At 49.1% G+C, this 16,582-nt stretch overlaps 1 protein-coding gene across 1 annotated transcript in view; it reads right to left on the bottom strand.

Annotated features, from left to right (window-relative positions):
- The window catches only part of btbd10b (BTB (POZ) domain containing 10b), a 102,549-nt gene that overhangs the window by 35,198 nt on the left and 50,769 nt on the right, over window positions 1-16,582 (bottom strand). Inside the window, exon 3 of the mRNA XM_086008358.1 lies at window positions 7,242-7,438. Coding sequence (XP_085864484.1) covers window positions 7,242-7,438 — 197 coding nt within the window. The remainder of the gene's footprint in view (window positions 1-7,241; window positions 7,439-16,582) is intronic.

Here is a 16,582-nt window from a genome sequence, read left to right as displayed (position 1 = left end):
AATGTCCACCCCCCTTCTCGGCGCTGACTTCCTCTGCGCCAATGGCCTTTTGGTGGACGTCAAGAACCGACGTCTCATCAACGCCGAGACTTTCAGCTCGCTCCAGTGTTCCCTCAACGGGTCCAGCATGACGAAGTTGTCCAGCGCACTCTCGGCCTCCGACGAGTTTCCCCGCCTCCTCGCCGAGTTCCCGGACCTCATGAAGCCCACTTTCTCGTCCACCGCCACCAAACACGGGGTAGAACACCACATCTCGACCACCGGTCCGCCAGTCTACGCCCGCACTCGGCGCCTCGACCCGGGAAAACTCGCCATCGCTAAAGCAGAGTTCGACACCATGGAGCGCCTCGGCATCATCCGCCGGTCGAACAGTCCGTGGGCCTCGCCCCTCCACATCGCTCCGAAACCAGGCGGCGGGTGGCGCCTGTGCAGCGATTACCGGCGCCTCAACGACGAGACGACCCCCGACCGCTATCTGATTCCACACATCCAGGACTTTTCCGCCCGCCTGGCCAGGAAAGTGGTATTCTCGAAAGTGGACCTCGTCCGGATTTACCACCAGGTCCCTGTCTGGCCGCAGGACGTCCCGAAAACCGTGGTGATCGCCCCATTCGGGCTGTTTGCATGCCATTCGGCCTCAAAAACGCCACCCAGGCTTTTCAACGCCTAATGGACAGTGTTACGGGACCTGACATTCCTGTTCGTATACCTGGACGACATCCTCATCGCCAGCGCCTCCAGGACGGAGCACGTGTCGCACCTTCGGACTCTCTTCCAACGCCTCAGCCAGCACGGCCTAATCGTCAACCCGGCCAAGTGCCAGTTCGGGCTGTCCTCGATCGACTTTCTCAGGCACTGCATCACGAAGGGTGGGGCGGTGCCACTGCCATCAAAAGTGGAGGCCGTGATGGACTTCCCGTGACCCTTCACCGTGAAGGCCCTGCAGGAGTTTTTGGGCATGGTGAACTTTTACCATCGCTTCGTCCCCCGAGCAGCCCAGCTTATGCGGCCCCTTTACGAGGCCCTCGAAGGCAAGCCCGACAAGCTCGCCGTCGACTGGTCCGAGGAGATGGCCAATTCTTTCACGGACACGAAAAGGGCCCTGGCTGACGCGACCATGCTGGCGCATCCGTTACCTGATGCGCCGATCGCTCTCACCGACGCCTCGGACTATGCGGTCGGCGCCGTCCACGAACAGTGGGTCAACGGCACCTGGCAGCCGCTCGCCTTCTTCAGCCGGCAGCTCCGCCCCAACGAGCGGAAGTACAGCACCTTCGATCGCGAGCTTCTCGGCCTCTACCTCGCCGTCCGACACTTCCGTTTCCTACAGGAGGCTCGCCCGTTCGTGGACCACAAACCGTTGACCTTCGCCATGGCCAAAGTTTCCGAGCCGTGGTCGGTCCGTCAGCAGTGCCAACTGGCCTTCATCTCAGAGTTTACAACGGACATTCAGCATGTGGCTGGGAAAGACAACCCCGTCGCCGACTGTCTCTCCTGAGCCGTCGCCAGCGCCGTACACCTCGGCATCGACGACACCAGCATGGCGGCCGACCAGGCCTCCGACCCGGACGTCCAGGTCTACAGGACAGCGGTCATGGGCCTTCAACTAGCGGATGTCGCGTTCGACGCTGCCGGCACCACACTCCTGTGCGACGTCTCCGTTGGGCAGCCACGTCCCGGCGTGCCCGACGGGTGGAGATAGCAAGTTTTCGACGCCGTCCTTAATCTTTCCCACCCGGGCAGGAAGCCGTCACAGAAGCTGGTGGCGGCTAAGTTCGTCTGGCACGGGCTCAGGAAAGACGTTCCCGACTGGGCCAACACCTGCGTGATATGCCAACGCTCGAAAGTGCATCACCATACTAAGGCCCCGTTGGCGCCTTTCGCGGTGCCCGAGAGGTGGTTTAACCATGTTAACGTGGACCTGGTGGGGCCCCTGCCGCCCTCCCGCGGGTTCGCCCGCCTCCTCACTATGGTCGACAGAACCACCCGATGACCGGAAGCCGTCCCGCTGTCTTCAACGACGTCCGCCGATGTGGCTCGGGCGTTCAGCAGCACTTGGGTCACCCGGTTCGGCGCCCCATCTGACATTTCCTCCGACCGGGGGCCCCAGTTCACATCGGAGCTCTGGAACGCTGTCGCCCGAGGCAGTGCCGCACTGTCGGAGGTGCCATCTTTCGGATGAGACGTTAAACAGAGGTCCCGTCTGCTCTCTCAGGTGGATGTAAAAGATCCCATGGCCACTACTGAAGACAAGCAGGGGAGTTCTCCCCGGTGTCCTGGCCAACATTAATCCCGCAATCAGCATCAGTAAAACAGATGATCTGGTCATCATCACATGGCTGTTTGTGGGAGCCTCCTGTGCGCAAATTGGCTGCCACGTTTCCTACATTACAACGGTGACTTCATTAGCTGTAAAGCGCTTTGGGACGTCCGGTGGTCGTGAAAGGCGTTGTATAAATCCAAGTCTTTCTTTTCTTTTATATGTTGACAGGCCATAGGAACAAGAATAACCACACTCTCCGTGCTAGCTCCAAACCACTAAATTCCATAAATGAGGTGATTATATTTTGCCCATGTCTCCATTACACTTCATAACAACAAAGGAAGATGGCTGTGGTGGTTGAACGTCAATCATCACAGCCCCAGGACATTGCTGCAGGAGTTCCTCAGGGCAGTGTCCTAGGCCCAACCATCTTCAGCTGCTTCATCAATGAACTTCACTCCATCATAAGATCAGAAATGGGGATGTTCGCCGATGACTGCACAGTGTTCAGCGCCATTCACAACTCCTCAGTTAATGAAGCAGTCCATGCCCGCATGCAACAAGACCTGGACGACATTCAGGCTTGGGCTGGTAAGTGGCAGGTAACATTCGCGCCACACAAGTGCCAGGCAATGACTATCTCTAACAAGCGAGAGTCTAACCACCACCCCTTGACATTCAATGGCATTACCATCGCCAAATCCCCCACCATCAACACCCTTTTGGGGGGGGGGGGGTCACCATTGACCAGAAACTTAACTGGACCAGCCACATAAATACTGTGGCAACAAGAGCAGGTCAGAGGCTAGGTATTCTGTGGCGAGTGTCTCACCTCCCGACTCCCCAAAGCCTTTCCACCATCTACAAGGCACAAGTAAGGAGTGTGATGGAATACTCTCCACTTGCCTGGATGAGTGCAGCTCCAACAACACTCAAGAAGCTCGACACCATACAGGACAAAGCAGCTTGCTTAATTGGCACCCTTATCTGAGGAAGGACGTTCTTGCCATGGAAGGAGTGCAGCGAAGATTCACCAGGCTAATACCTGGGATGGCAGGAATGACGTACGAGGAGAGATTGGGTCGATTGGGCTTGTACTCACTGGAGTTTAGAAGATTGAGAGGGGATCTCATCGAAACATATAAAATTCTGTCAGGCCTGGACAGACTAGATGCAGGAAGGATGTTGCCGATGGCCGGGGAGTCCAGAACTAGGGGTCATAGTCTAAGGATAAGGGGAAAGCCATTTAGGACTGAGATGAGGAGGAATTTCTTCACCCAGAGAGTGGTGAACCTGTGGAATTCTCTACCACAGAAGGCAGTGGAGGCCAATTCATTAAATATATTCAAGAAGGAGTTAGATATATTTCTTAGGGCTAAAGAGATCAAGGGATATGGAGAGAAGGCAGGAACAGGGTACTGAATTTGGATGATCAGCCATGATCTCATTGAATGGCGGAGCAGGCTCGAGGGGCCGAATGGCTTACTCCTGCTCCTATCTTCTATGTTTCTACCCCATCCACCACCTTAAACATTCACTCCCTCCACCACCAGCGTAATTTGGCTGCAGTGTGTACCATCTACAATATGCACTGCAGCAACTGGCCAAGGCTTCTTCGGCAGCACCTCCCAAAACCGCGACCTCTTCCACCTAGAAGGACAAGGGCAGCAGGCTCATGGGAACACCACCACCTCCAAGTCACACACCATGCTGACTTAGAAGTATATTGCCGATCCTTCATGGTCGCTGAATCAAAATCCTGGAACTCCCTCCCTAACAGCACTGTGGGAGGACCTTCATCACACGGACTGCAGCGGTTCAAGAAGGCGGCTCACCACCACCTTCTCAAGGGCAATTTGGGATTGGCAATAAATGCTGGCCTTGCCAGAGACGCCCACATCCCATAAATCTTTTTTTTTTTTTTTTAAATCCTTCTTCCTCGCTCCTTCATTTCCCCACCCAATCGCATGTCAGTCCATCGACAAGCTGGTGAGCAGAGTTCTTGATCCCAGGTTGCTGCTAATTCAGGTGTAAGTGGTTGCCGAGATTTGCACGACGAATGCATCTTACCCTCCGACTTTGTGCTTTCAGAGGACAAGCAGCCAGCCTCGGCTTCGCGTCTCTGCCAAATTAAGTTAATTGACAAAAGAACCAGAGGCGAGATGAGGAGATTATTATTTTTTTTTTTATAAACACAGCGAGTTGTTGTGATCTGGAATGCACTGGCTGAAAGGACGGTGGAAGCAGATTCAATAGCAACTTTCAAAAGGGAATTGGATATATACTTGAAAAGGGAAAAATTTGTGGAGCTCTGGGGCAAGAGCAGGGGGGAGTGGGACTAATTGGAGAGCTCTTTCAAAGAGCCGGTACAGACACGATAGGACGAATGGCCGCTTTCTGTGCAGAATGATTCTACAAAAATCTCATCCAAAACAAGAAACACACGGGGTGGAAAATCGTGGGCGCAAACTCACATTTCATCATGCTGCGGACTACATGGATCTTGAATAAAATCAGGGAGAAACTTCAATGAGACATTAGCACAGTCCACACTCGAAAGCAGTAACTGTCAGTCAGTAGGCAGGCGTTTTTCTACAAATTTCCCCGGGGATCATTAACCTTTTTGGCTTTTTAAGTGATGGATTTTGATGCACGTCACGGTGATGGCCATCGGCGCTGTCAAATACAATACATTTAGCACTCAGTGCCAGAATCCAGCACTCCCTGGTCAGGTACTGCGTGGGCTGAGTGCAGCGTAAAGATACCTTTTTTTTTAAATGATGCAACAATGCATCTTTCCCATCTAATTTCAGAAGAGTAACTCTGTGTGGCACTTCATCCCTCCCCATCAGCCAAGTCTGGGACCCCCTCAATCGAGGCTGCCAATTATAGAGTCGTGGGCTCGAATTTCCAAGCCCCATGGAGGCGGGAGTGGGGGGAAAACTGCAGAATCGGGGGGGGGGGGGGCAACGAGCCCTTCCTGCCCCCAACCCGCCTCCATGCCCGGTTCCCACGAGGCGGGTACCCGACCTGTGCTGGGAGCCGCCTCCCCGAGGCGGGAAGGGGATTAGTGCCAATTAACTGCCTGTTAACAGGTAGTTAACAGGCAGTTTTTGGCCTAATCCCTATTTTTAGCCCTGGGCTGCCCGATGGCCCCAAACCACGCCAAGTTAGCGAGGCGGGCTATCGGGCTGAAGGGCTTGGAGGGGTCGAGATGAGAATACCAGGGTCAATGGAAAAGAAACGAGAAACTGTAAAGGCAGCAAAGAAGTAAAATAAAAAGGCTAACCTGATCTTTAGCTGCTAATGTGGCTGGCGCCCACGATGGTGCACCTTGCTGATGAGGAACAATGTAGGGCGGCGTGCAGAAATTATACTGACAATAGGTGATCGTAAACACATTACCATGATCGTAAACGCATTACCGTGATGTTTACTTAGCTGTAACCCATTCAGTAAAATGTGGCTTGCCCAGCCCGAACTGCCAGGCCAGGAAATCAAATTAAAAGTATACGTGCACAGCTCAGGATTGGTGCAGAATGTACGATGTGTTAATGCTTTCTCAATGCAGGTATAATAATGTAGCACGCTGTACGAAAAATTGCTTACTCTGTTGGATTCGTCAGACTCTTGCAGGAGTCGGTGCCGATATATCAGAGTAAGACTCCGCGGATAATAAATCGTTTGAACTCTCCGGTTGTATTCGACTCAGTGATTGCTGAACCAGACTGAGGGTAAAAGAATCCGTTCTATCAGAGATGTCCAGTGTTCAGGTGAGTGATGGGTGCATGAGTGCAGAGGTAAGTTTGTTTGGTGTGTGTAAAGTGTTTAAATAAGTTTTACTTACCTTTACTTACTAATGCAGGCTTCCTTCCTTCAGGTCTCGGGAGTCCCTCATCTCACCGGCACAGAAAGCAGAATGGCCACGAGCTGTCAAAAGTTGCAGCATTCTGCTTTCTGTTCTGGAGAGATTTCTAACCGAGTCTGTGGAGGACTCAAGTTGGAAGACAGATTGTCAGTGTTTGACAGCTTCACAGAGCTGTCAAACGCTGATATTTCATCTGTCAAAAGCTCTTGACAGGTGAAATGTCAATCTGTGTCGTCACCTGTAACTGGGTGTCCCTTAATTGGCCTGCTGAGCCCGCTGGGCGGGCTTAACAAGGTCAATCAAGGGAACATAGCGTGGGTTGGCCACAAATCGATGGAGGCGGGACTGCAACCCAAAAAGTGGGAGTCCTGCCTCCATCACATCCCCATTGACAAAATCCAGCCCATATCGTCACAGAAGGAGGCCATTCGGCCCATCGAGTCCGTGCCCGCTCTCTGTCGAGCAGTCCAGTCAGTCCCATTCCCCCGCTCTATCCCCGTAGCCCTGCAAGTTTATTTCCCTCAAGTGCCTATCCAGTCTCCCCTTGAAAACATTGAGTGTCTCCGCTTCCACCACTTCCGTCGGCAGCGAATTATAGGTAATCACCACTCGCTGCGTAAAAAAGTTTTTCCTCACATCCCCCCTGTATCTCTTGCCCAAAACCTTAAATCTGTGTCCCATAGTCCTTGTACCATCAACTAGTGGAAACAGCCTTTCCCCATCTAGCCTATTCAAACCCGTCAATCTTGTACACCTATATCAAATCACCCCCCAACCTCCTTTGCTGTAATGAAAACAAATCCAGCTTCTCCAACCTGTCCTTGTAGCGAAGATCCCCCATCCCCGGAACCATTCTGGTAAATCTGCTCTGCACCCTCTCAAGGGCCTTCGCATCCTTCCTAAGGTGTAGAATTACTGCTGGTCTAAGTTAGAAGAATCTTCAAAAACCTTAATAACGTACCTCGGCCATCAAAAAGTAGAAAATAGACTTCAAGTTGGTTTTGCATCGCTGCCCATTTTCAGGGAAATGTACAACTGTGCTGAGGAGCTTCAACAATACCCAAAAAAAAGTGGGGGGGGGGGGGGCGACAACAAAGAAATCCAACTCACCACTGTGATGCTGCCGAGTTGGCGAAGTAACATTACGAATGCACGGAGTGAGCTGCCCTTCTGTCCTTTCGTGCGACGAGTCGCGAGAGCGATCGCTTGATCTGCGCCGATCGCGTGACCGCTCGTACCCGGTGGCTGCATGGAGGCTCATTTTGTTAATGCGGGCCGTCCCAAACTTTGGTGCGCGTGAAGGAATGCTGCAAATAAACAAAACAAACCGGTCACGCATCCTGAAAACAAAACATGTTTAACGAGTGTTTATTCCATTACTGATACTTCCACTGAAGTTGCAACCTTTAGTACTTGGTACAGGTGCGCACAAGTAAGAGTTTTTAACCTGATGCACCGAATCTTCACCATAACTTTCAAAACTGCAGATAATTCTCTACCAAGGACGGATTCAATTTTACATTGTTATAAACTAGAACTAAAGAAATGTTTAGAATTCTAAAATTGGTATTGGAATAGAGGTGCTCAAAATCATGAACACTGATAGATTAAATAAGGAGAAACTGTTTCCAGTCGGTAACCAGGACACAGATTTAAAGTGATTGACAAAAGAACCAGGGGCGACATAAGGAAAATTTTTTTTTTTACGCAGTGAGTTATGATGTTCCGGAATGCACTGCCCGAGAGGGTGCAAGCAGATTCAATACTAACTTTCAAAAGAGATTGGATAAATACTTGATGGGAAAAATTACAGGGCTATGGTGAAAGAGCGGGGGAGTGGGGCTAATTGTATAGCTTTCAAAGAGCCAGCATAGACATGATGGGCCGAATGGCTTCCTTCAGTGCTATATCATTCTGTGATTCGATGAAAACATGTGCAAGTCCAAATGGAAGCCACATTTCTGAAACAAATCCAAATGGACTACAACTTTTCTACATCCACTGTCGGGAACCAGTGCAAAACATGTTTGTTTATAGATTCAGAGTATAAAATTACCTTATAATTTACTACCAATTTTCCAATGTATAGTTAAGAGGAGATCGAACAGAGAGGGGTGTTGAAAACGTAAATCAGGAATTAATGATTTCCACTGGTCGGTGAATCGATAAATAGAGGACATAAATTCAAGAGCATCACCAAACGAAGGAATAGGTTGAGAATTTATTTTGTTTTTTTAATTTATTTTTTAGACTCATTAGCACATGGAATGCCCCCCATCAGAAACACTGCTTGAAGCAGAATCCACGAGTTATTTATTTATTTTAAATAAAAGGAATCATTCAGCTGTTTTGATACACAGGAAACTTTCTGGTATCCGGCATGGATGGGACCGAGCTGGTGCCGGTCTATCAACAATGCCGGAGAATCGAGCGCGATAGTTAAAACATACGGAGCTTCTGAGCTCCGTATCGAGCAACAAACCCTGCTTCAAAACAATCAGCACAGCTTGCAAGCGTCTCTGTAGCTTAGCAACAGCTTCAGTTAGACGCTTGCACAGCCAGAAATGAGTAAAAAAAACTAAAAGTAAAAAAAAGTTCTGAACCGACTCCTGAATTTTGCCGGTTAACCGACGTTTCCGGTTATTTTGTGGCCAGTTAATCGAAAGTTTCCTGTATCTAAATCGGACCTCCCAAACCCACAACCTTGAAGGACAAGGGCAGCAGGTGCATGGAAACACCACCACCTCCAAGTTCCCCTCCAAGTCACACACCATCCTGACTTGGAAGTATATCGCCGATCCTTCATCGTCGCTGGGTCAAAATCCTGGAACTACTGACCCAACAGCACTGTGGGAGCACCTTCACCCCATAGGACTGCAGCAGTTCAAGAAGGAGGCTCACCACCACCACCTTCGCAAGGTTAATTAGGGATGGGCAATAAATGCTGGGCCTTGCCAGCGACATCCACATCCCATGAACGAATAAAAAACAGAACTTCAACCACCCTAGGCAAAGATTTGCTTCTTTTAAGCTTACCACTTGTATTAAGTTCCACTTTCAATAGGAAACATTTCTCTTAACATGCCACAGAAAAAGATATTTTGTCTGAAAGCCCCAAGGGTGAAATATTAGTTAAGTGCACAAAATGCAGCAGCTAATTAAATGCCATTTGTCTCGCGAATGTTATGGTAGAGGCATTTTGATTGAATTTGTCCATTTTGTGACTTAACAGAATGCAGCCAGAGGCAAGGTTTGCCTTAAAGCGACTTGCAAAGCATCTCTGGTCTCATTTCAAACTGAATATGCAGCCGTGTCCCATTATTGAACTCGCACTGGTTTCTACTTGCAAGTGGGATCTGTGCAAATTCCAAAGCGAGACAGTTATGACCTATTGATTACAACCTCTCCTGGGATCAGCTCAGCTTCAAAGAATGTCTTATTGGGGCATTACATTTGCAATGGTCTACCATCGTACACCGCGCCAGACCAGTGTGCTATTTTGACACTGAACCAACAGAAATACAAGCCTTCAAGGCCCAGTGTATTTATTAAATTGCAACACATGTTTGAACTGATAAACCCCCGATACCGGGCAATGGAGAAAAAACATATTGAAAATACATATCGAAAATGATACTGAGCACCATTCTCCGATGGAACCTTTGCCCGATACTGAGCGCAAGGTCAGTGAACACCATTCTCCGACGGAGCCTCTGCCTGATACTGAGCGCAAGGTCAGTGAACACCATTCTCCGACGGAGCCTCTGCCCGATACTGAGCGCAAGGTCAGTGAACACCATTCTCCGACAGAGCCTCTGCCCGATACTGAGCGCAAGGTCAGTGAACACCATTCTCCGACGGAGCCTTTGCCTGACATGCACAAAAGGCTGTCTGCACCATTAAAAAACAAACCTGCATTTCTATAGCGCCTTTCATGACCTCAGGACGTCCTGATGTGTTTGACAGCCAATTAAGTACTTTTGAAGTGTAGTCACTGTTGTAATGTAGGAAACGCGGCAGCCAATTTGCGCACAGCAAGCTCCCACAAACAGCAATGTGACAATGACCAGATCATCTGTTTTAGTGATATTGGTTGAGGGATAAATATTGGCCCCAGGACACCAGGAGGATCTCCCCTGTCTTTCATCGAATAGCGACATGGGATCTTTTACGTCCACCCGCGTTTAAACTCTCATCCGAAAGACGGCACCTCCGACAGCGCAGCGCTCCCTCTGCACTGGGAGATATGTGCTCAAGTATCTGGAGTGGGACCTGAATCAACAACCTTCTGACTTAGAGTGCTATCCACTGAGCTAAGTGTCACGCCCAATGTTCCCTTTAATCTGCGCAGCGCTCTGGAGATCCCGCGCAGCCGGCTCACCGGCCTTTAAAGGGAAAAAGCGTGCGCGCGCAATTTTGAATGGGCCACACAGGCCGTTAAGTACTTGAAGTGTAGTCACTGTTGTAATGTGGGAAACACAGTAGCCAATGTGCGCACACAGCAAGCTCAGCCCAAAAAAAAGTTTAGAGGAAACATTGTTGACAAGGGGAAAGGGGAGGGAGTCAGGCAACTATATCATTGAAAAGTGAATTGAGTAAATATTTGAAAAGGAAGAATACAAAAGAATATGTGGAAAGGGGAATTGAAGTAGATAACACTAGCTGAAGAGCTACCAATGTGAGGGGCCAAATGACTTCTTTCCGTGCTGTAATTTCTATGATAATGTGCCCATAGCAAAAAGGACTCGGGCAAATGGAACTGCAATAACCTCCTGCTCTAGCACTAACAGAGTGCAACACTTATTTTAAAAACTGGATTGAAGGTACTTTTGGAGATGACATTAGTCACTTTACATCCACATGACACACAGTATAGGGTACTATAGTGTAGTGATTATAGCACTAGATTAAACAAGCCAGGAGTTGAGGAGTTCAGATCCCACAATGGCAATCTGTGGGCGAGCACCTAACGTGCTTCAGGGAAGAGAACTTGCCAAGCCCACCTGGCTCTGGCCTTTACCTGATTTATCCACACTATGTACGGTCGTTGACTTAATGCCCTAGCCAACCACTCAGTCGTAACAAAAATGGCTATCTTATCTCCAACAGTGCAGCACTCCATCAGTACTGAACAAAAGTGCCTGTATATGCTATCGGCCCGATTTAAGCCCAGAACGTGGTTGCTAGTCCTACATACAGGAAGCATATATTGTCTTTGTTGTACGCGGCCTGATTATTTCCACGCGCGATCTCTTGAAATTTCTGCACATGCGCGGTATTTACAGTGGAAAAGCTTACGAGCGGCCTGCGCGGGATCTTGCAGATTACTGCGCGGCAGCGCACACGCGCAGTTTAGCAGGAACATGGAGAGGAAGACCCAAATGTTAACGGCTTGTGCAAGTAGATGTTACTGTGCAAGAACACTGGAGGAAAGAAAGAAGTCCAGTAATCAAAAAGGTGGTAACACCAACAGAGCGTGTCAGTGCATTGTGTAACAAGGTGGTAAAATGCTGCTCCTGATGTGTGCAAGTCAAAAAAAGAGAGATCATCCAGACACCACTTAGAAACTGGTTCCACAATAGCATTGCAGCGTCGCAGCTGCAAACCTAAACGAGGGGGGGGGGGGGGGGGGGGGGGGGTGGGGTGGCTGAGAATAAGACACGGTTGCATTTACACACACCAATCAAAGATGAAGTGCACAGACAGCAAGATCAGCTACCCAATTCCCCATCGCACGGGGAACTCAATGGTGACGCTCCTAGCAGCTGGAGGGGTTGTGAACCCAAGCCACAGACCCCTTGCTTCAGTGTACCCAGGCCAACAATGACAGGCAGGTGAAGACCCTCTGGTCCGTCCAGCCTGTCCCACACCATTGCGATACCTTGTGCATCTAGATATATAGACTCCCCACCAATGTGCCCCTTTAAGTGGCTGTGCGGCCCAAATTTTCACACACGCACGGTTATTCCAATTGAAAAGCTGTCCTGCACGGGAGCTCCAGACCACTGCCCGGGTGCACAGCTTAAAGGGAACATTGCTCCCCACCCAAGACCAGGTGATCTTCTGGGAGAGGCCAAAAAATGGATAAAAACCCAGGCCAATTTGTTTGGGGGGGGGGGGGGGGAGGAGAGGGAGAATCTGGGAAATTCCTCTGACATTTCTCCCCCCACCCCAAGTGATCTAAACTAGTCCAGGAGATCAAATTTGTGCAGTTCGGGCTTGTTTTCGATGCGGCCTTGTAATATCTTGGCCTTGGAACATAAACTGCCGACAGAAAATGGTTTTGTCGTGAGGATCTGAGAATAGGTTCGGAAGAGATGATGGAAGAGCTCTCTATAACCACAAACCCGAGTGATTCACCCGTGGTTCACTGTGCGCAGTTTCGGCGCACTCAATCTGTTGTTCTTTAAATTCAGTAACCAAAAACGGAGAATTTCACAAGGCTCTTGTCCTCACTTGCCCCCATTATTTCCAGATGTGTTACCATTGGTTTGGGGGGGGGGGGGGGGGGGGGGCGGAATGGTGAAAATCCACACCAGAACAATGCCACCAGTTCTCTAATTAACAACTTCAAAGTGCTTTTCACCATTTGCATGTTTCAAAGCCATGCAGCTCCTGTGATTTTGTCCGCAGACTGATAAATTATGGAGAAAAACAGGCAATCTGCCTTATCTTGTATTTATACAGCACCTTTAACGTAGTAAAACGTCGCAAGGCGCTTCACAGGAGCGTTAACAAAATCTGACACCGAGCCACACAAGGAGATATTAGGACAGGTGACCAAAAGCTTGGTCACAGAGGTAGGTTTTAAGGAGCGTCTTAAAGGAGGAGAGAGGCGGAGGTTTAGGGAGGGAATTCCAGAGTTTGGGGCCCAGGCAGCTGAAGGTATGGCCGCCAATGGTGGAGCGATTAAAAATTGGCGATGCACAAAAGGCCAGAATTGGAGGAGCCCAGAGATCCCGGGAAGTTGTGGGGCTGGAGGAAGATGCAGAGATAGGGAGGGGCAAGGCCATGGAGGGATTTGAAAACAAGGATGAGGAACTTCAAACCCAGAGACCAATCACTTACTAAATAGCAGTATTTGACTAGAATAGCACTATCAATGTATTTGAAATGTTTTAAATGACTGTACTGTTTTTCTAACTAATATTTCATGTTCAGACTAATATATGTATCATATACACATTCCTTTGAACACATCCACTTTTCAATATTAAATGCAAACAATCAAGGGATGGCCATTAACTCAGGGCATTTACAACCTCGTCTTGTTTCCTGCCTCGCAACTGCTCTACTCTTAAGTGCACATTTGATGAGAATAGAACAGGTATTGAGGTCAGTAAAACCTTAATGATTTTTCATTAAAAACTGCATCCTATTGGAAAAGATGGATGTGATTTAATAAGCAAGGCAATGAAAGATCTTTGACAAATCCACGCCCCCCCAGCAAATGCATCACTTCAGCATCCAGACAGTGACCTCAAATCAAAGGCTAAAAAAGATAACAACTTTCTCAAAAATCGACAGGCTGCAGCTACACGGAAATACCCACGAGAAACTGAACTGCAGCACCAACCTCAGCCCCACCGCTTGATTACCACACTGAAGTTCAAACACGGTTAAAAAGTAAGCCAAGAACTCGCCAGCGCGTCAACAGACAGTTAAAAGTTGCAGGTTCGATCTCGCTTTGCTAAGTGTCCGACCTTAGTTACACTGCTCTGGGGAAAGTGCTGAGCCAGCACTGGGTGGGGGTGTAGGGAGACAAGAGAAAGTCAATTACTGGGCAATGGTCGTGCATGTCCGCGTGTCTGGCTGAGGGGTGGCACTGGGGAAGAATGCCCACCTTATCTCATATGTGGAAGTTACAACACGGAACAGACCCAACGGCCCGTGTCGATGTTTACTCTTCACGAATTAACAGTTCCTCCTATATTACTGTAATAGTATCATTTGCAAATTTCCACACCACTCCCTTGAGCGCTATATCCAAGTCATTGATATACACAGTGACCAGGAGTGGCCCTAGATCTGATCAGGGGTCACAAATTTAAGTTGTATAAGGCCAGATCTAGGTTAGATGTCAGGAGGTGGGTCTTTTCCCAGAGAATAGTGGGCCTCTGGAACAGGCTGTTGTCTCGTGTGGAGGACGCGGACTCGCTGAATTCCTTCAAGCGAGAGCTGGACCTGTTTCTGGCCGGGGCGGACATCACCTCGTACAGGTGGTGGGCACTGCAGGGAATTCAGGGCCAGAGTGATCTCCTGGGCTAGTTTCAATCGCCTAGATGGGTCGGAGAGGAATTTCCCAGATTCTTTTTCCCAAATTGGCCTGGGTTTTTTGCCTCTCCCAGGAGATCACATGGTTTCGGGTGGGATGGAGAGTGTATATATTGTAATACACAAGGTATCGCAATTGTGTGGGACAGGCTCAATGGAGCCCTCAACCACGACTCGGTTTCCTCCCTTCCAACCAATTTAAATCCGGTGTGCTACCCTCCCCCAATACCCAAACCCCATTATCTTCTCTGTCGAACCTTGTCAAAGGCTTTCCAGGCTGACCCTCCCAATGCATCGCTGAAGGAGTGCTGCACTGTTGGAGGTGCAGTCTTTTGGATGAGACGTTACCCGGTGTCCTGGCCAACAGTTATCCGTCAATTAACATCACTAAAAAAAAAAGATTATCTGGCCCTTTTCAGTTTGGTGACAATTTGATGGCCTATCTTTTTAAGCACAGGGGGTTTAAAATTAGTACAAGAGAAGGACATGCACCTTTCACGACCTCAGCACTTTACAGCCAATTAATTACTTTTTGAAGTGTAGTCACTGTTGTAATGTAGGAAACGCAGCAGCCAATTTGCGCACAGCAAGCTCCCACAAACAGCAATGTGATAATGACCAGATAATCTGTTTTTAGTGATGTTGGTTGAGGAATAAATATTGGCCCCAGGACACCGGGGAGAACTCCCCTGCTCTTCTTCGAAATTAGTGCCATGGGATCTCTCACGTCCACCTGAGAAAGCAGACTGAGGCCTCTGTTTAGCATCTCAGCTGAAAGACGGCACCTCCAACAGTGCGGCGCTCCCTCAGTACTGCACCGGAGTGTCAGCCTAGATGTTTGTGCTCAAGTCTCTGGAGTGGGACCTTGCGAATCAGAGGCGAGGGTGCTGCCCACTGAGCCACGGTTGACAGTGACAGAATTAAATCGACATAACCAGCCTATGTACCTCTAAATTAATGCCACAGGGTGATACTGCACCAAGACGTGGAGGACCTGCCACATTTCCAACAGTGGACTCTTCAGCTTGGAAAGGTGGTAAATATCTTGCCTTGCAGAGGTATAGGAACAGAAAAGGTTAACCCAGAGCTCAGTTTCAGGTTAAACCACACTACAAGAAAGGTGGCACAAGTCCATACTGGCTAAAAGCACCAATGTCAGGATGCAGCTCGCCATGCAGAGCGGCCCATACCTGGAATGGTTCTCTGAACAGAGGTCAAGTATTCTGGGGTCGTTCAAGAGGCACTTAGATACTGCATACTCAAAAAGCACACAAACAAGATTACTTGCTGTCTTTGAGGTTACGAAAGGGCTTGATAAGGTAGATGTAGAGAAGATGTTCCCATTTGTGAGGCAGACCAGAACTAGGGGCCATCAATATAAGATAGTCACTACTAAATCCAATAAGGAATTCAGGAGAAACTTCTTTCCCCAGAGAGTGGCGAGAATGTGGAACTCTATATCACAGGCTGCAGCTAGAATGCTGCGTGCAGTTCTGGTCACCACATTACAGGAAGGATGTGATTGCACTAGAGGGGGTGCAGAGGAGATTCATGAGGATGTTGCCTGGGCTGGGGAACTTTAGCTATGAGGGAAGATTAGATAGGCTGGGGTTGTTTTCTTTGGAACAGAGGAGGCTGAGGGGGGACCTGATTGAGGTGTATAAAATTATCAGGGGCCTGGATTGAGTGGATAGGAAGGACCTATTTCCCTCAGCAGAGAGGTCAATAACCAGGGGGCATGGATTTCAAGTAATTGGTCGGAGGTTTAGAGGGGAGTTGAGGAGAAATTCTTTCACCCAGAGGGTGGTGGGGGTCTGGAACTCACTGCCTGAAAGGGTGGTAGAGGCAGAAACCCTCATCACATTTAAAAAGTACTTGGATATGCACTTGAAGTGCCGTAACCTACAGGGCTACGGACCAAGAGCTGGACAGTGGGATTAGGCTGGAGAGCACTTTGTCAGCCGGCACAGACACGGTGGGCCGAATGGCTGTAAATTTCCCTCTGTGCTGTAAATTTCCCTGATTCTATGACAAACAGTGGCAGAGGGGAATGGCAGAGATGCTTTTAAGGGGAAGCTAGATAAACACAAGAGGGAGAAAGGAATAGAAGGATACGTACGCTGCTAGGGCGAGATGAAGAGCAGTGGGAGGCGGTTCATGTGGAGCACAAACACGCG

This window comes from Somniosus microcephalus, chromosome 15, assembly GCF_052327205.1.
Source record: "Somniosus microcephalus isolate GS21.2 chromosome 15, FLI_Smic_1.0, whole genome shotgun sequence".
NCBI lineage: Eukaryota > Metazoa > Chordata > Chondrichthyes > Squaliformes > Somniosidae > Somniosus > Somniosus microcephalus.
The sequence above is the reverse complement of the archived record's forward strand: the minus strand, read 5'-3'. Positions and strand labels throughout refer to the sequence as shown.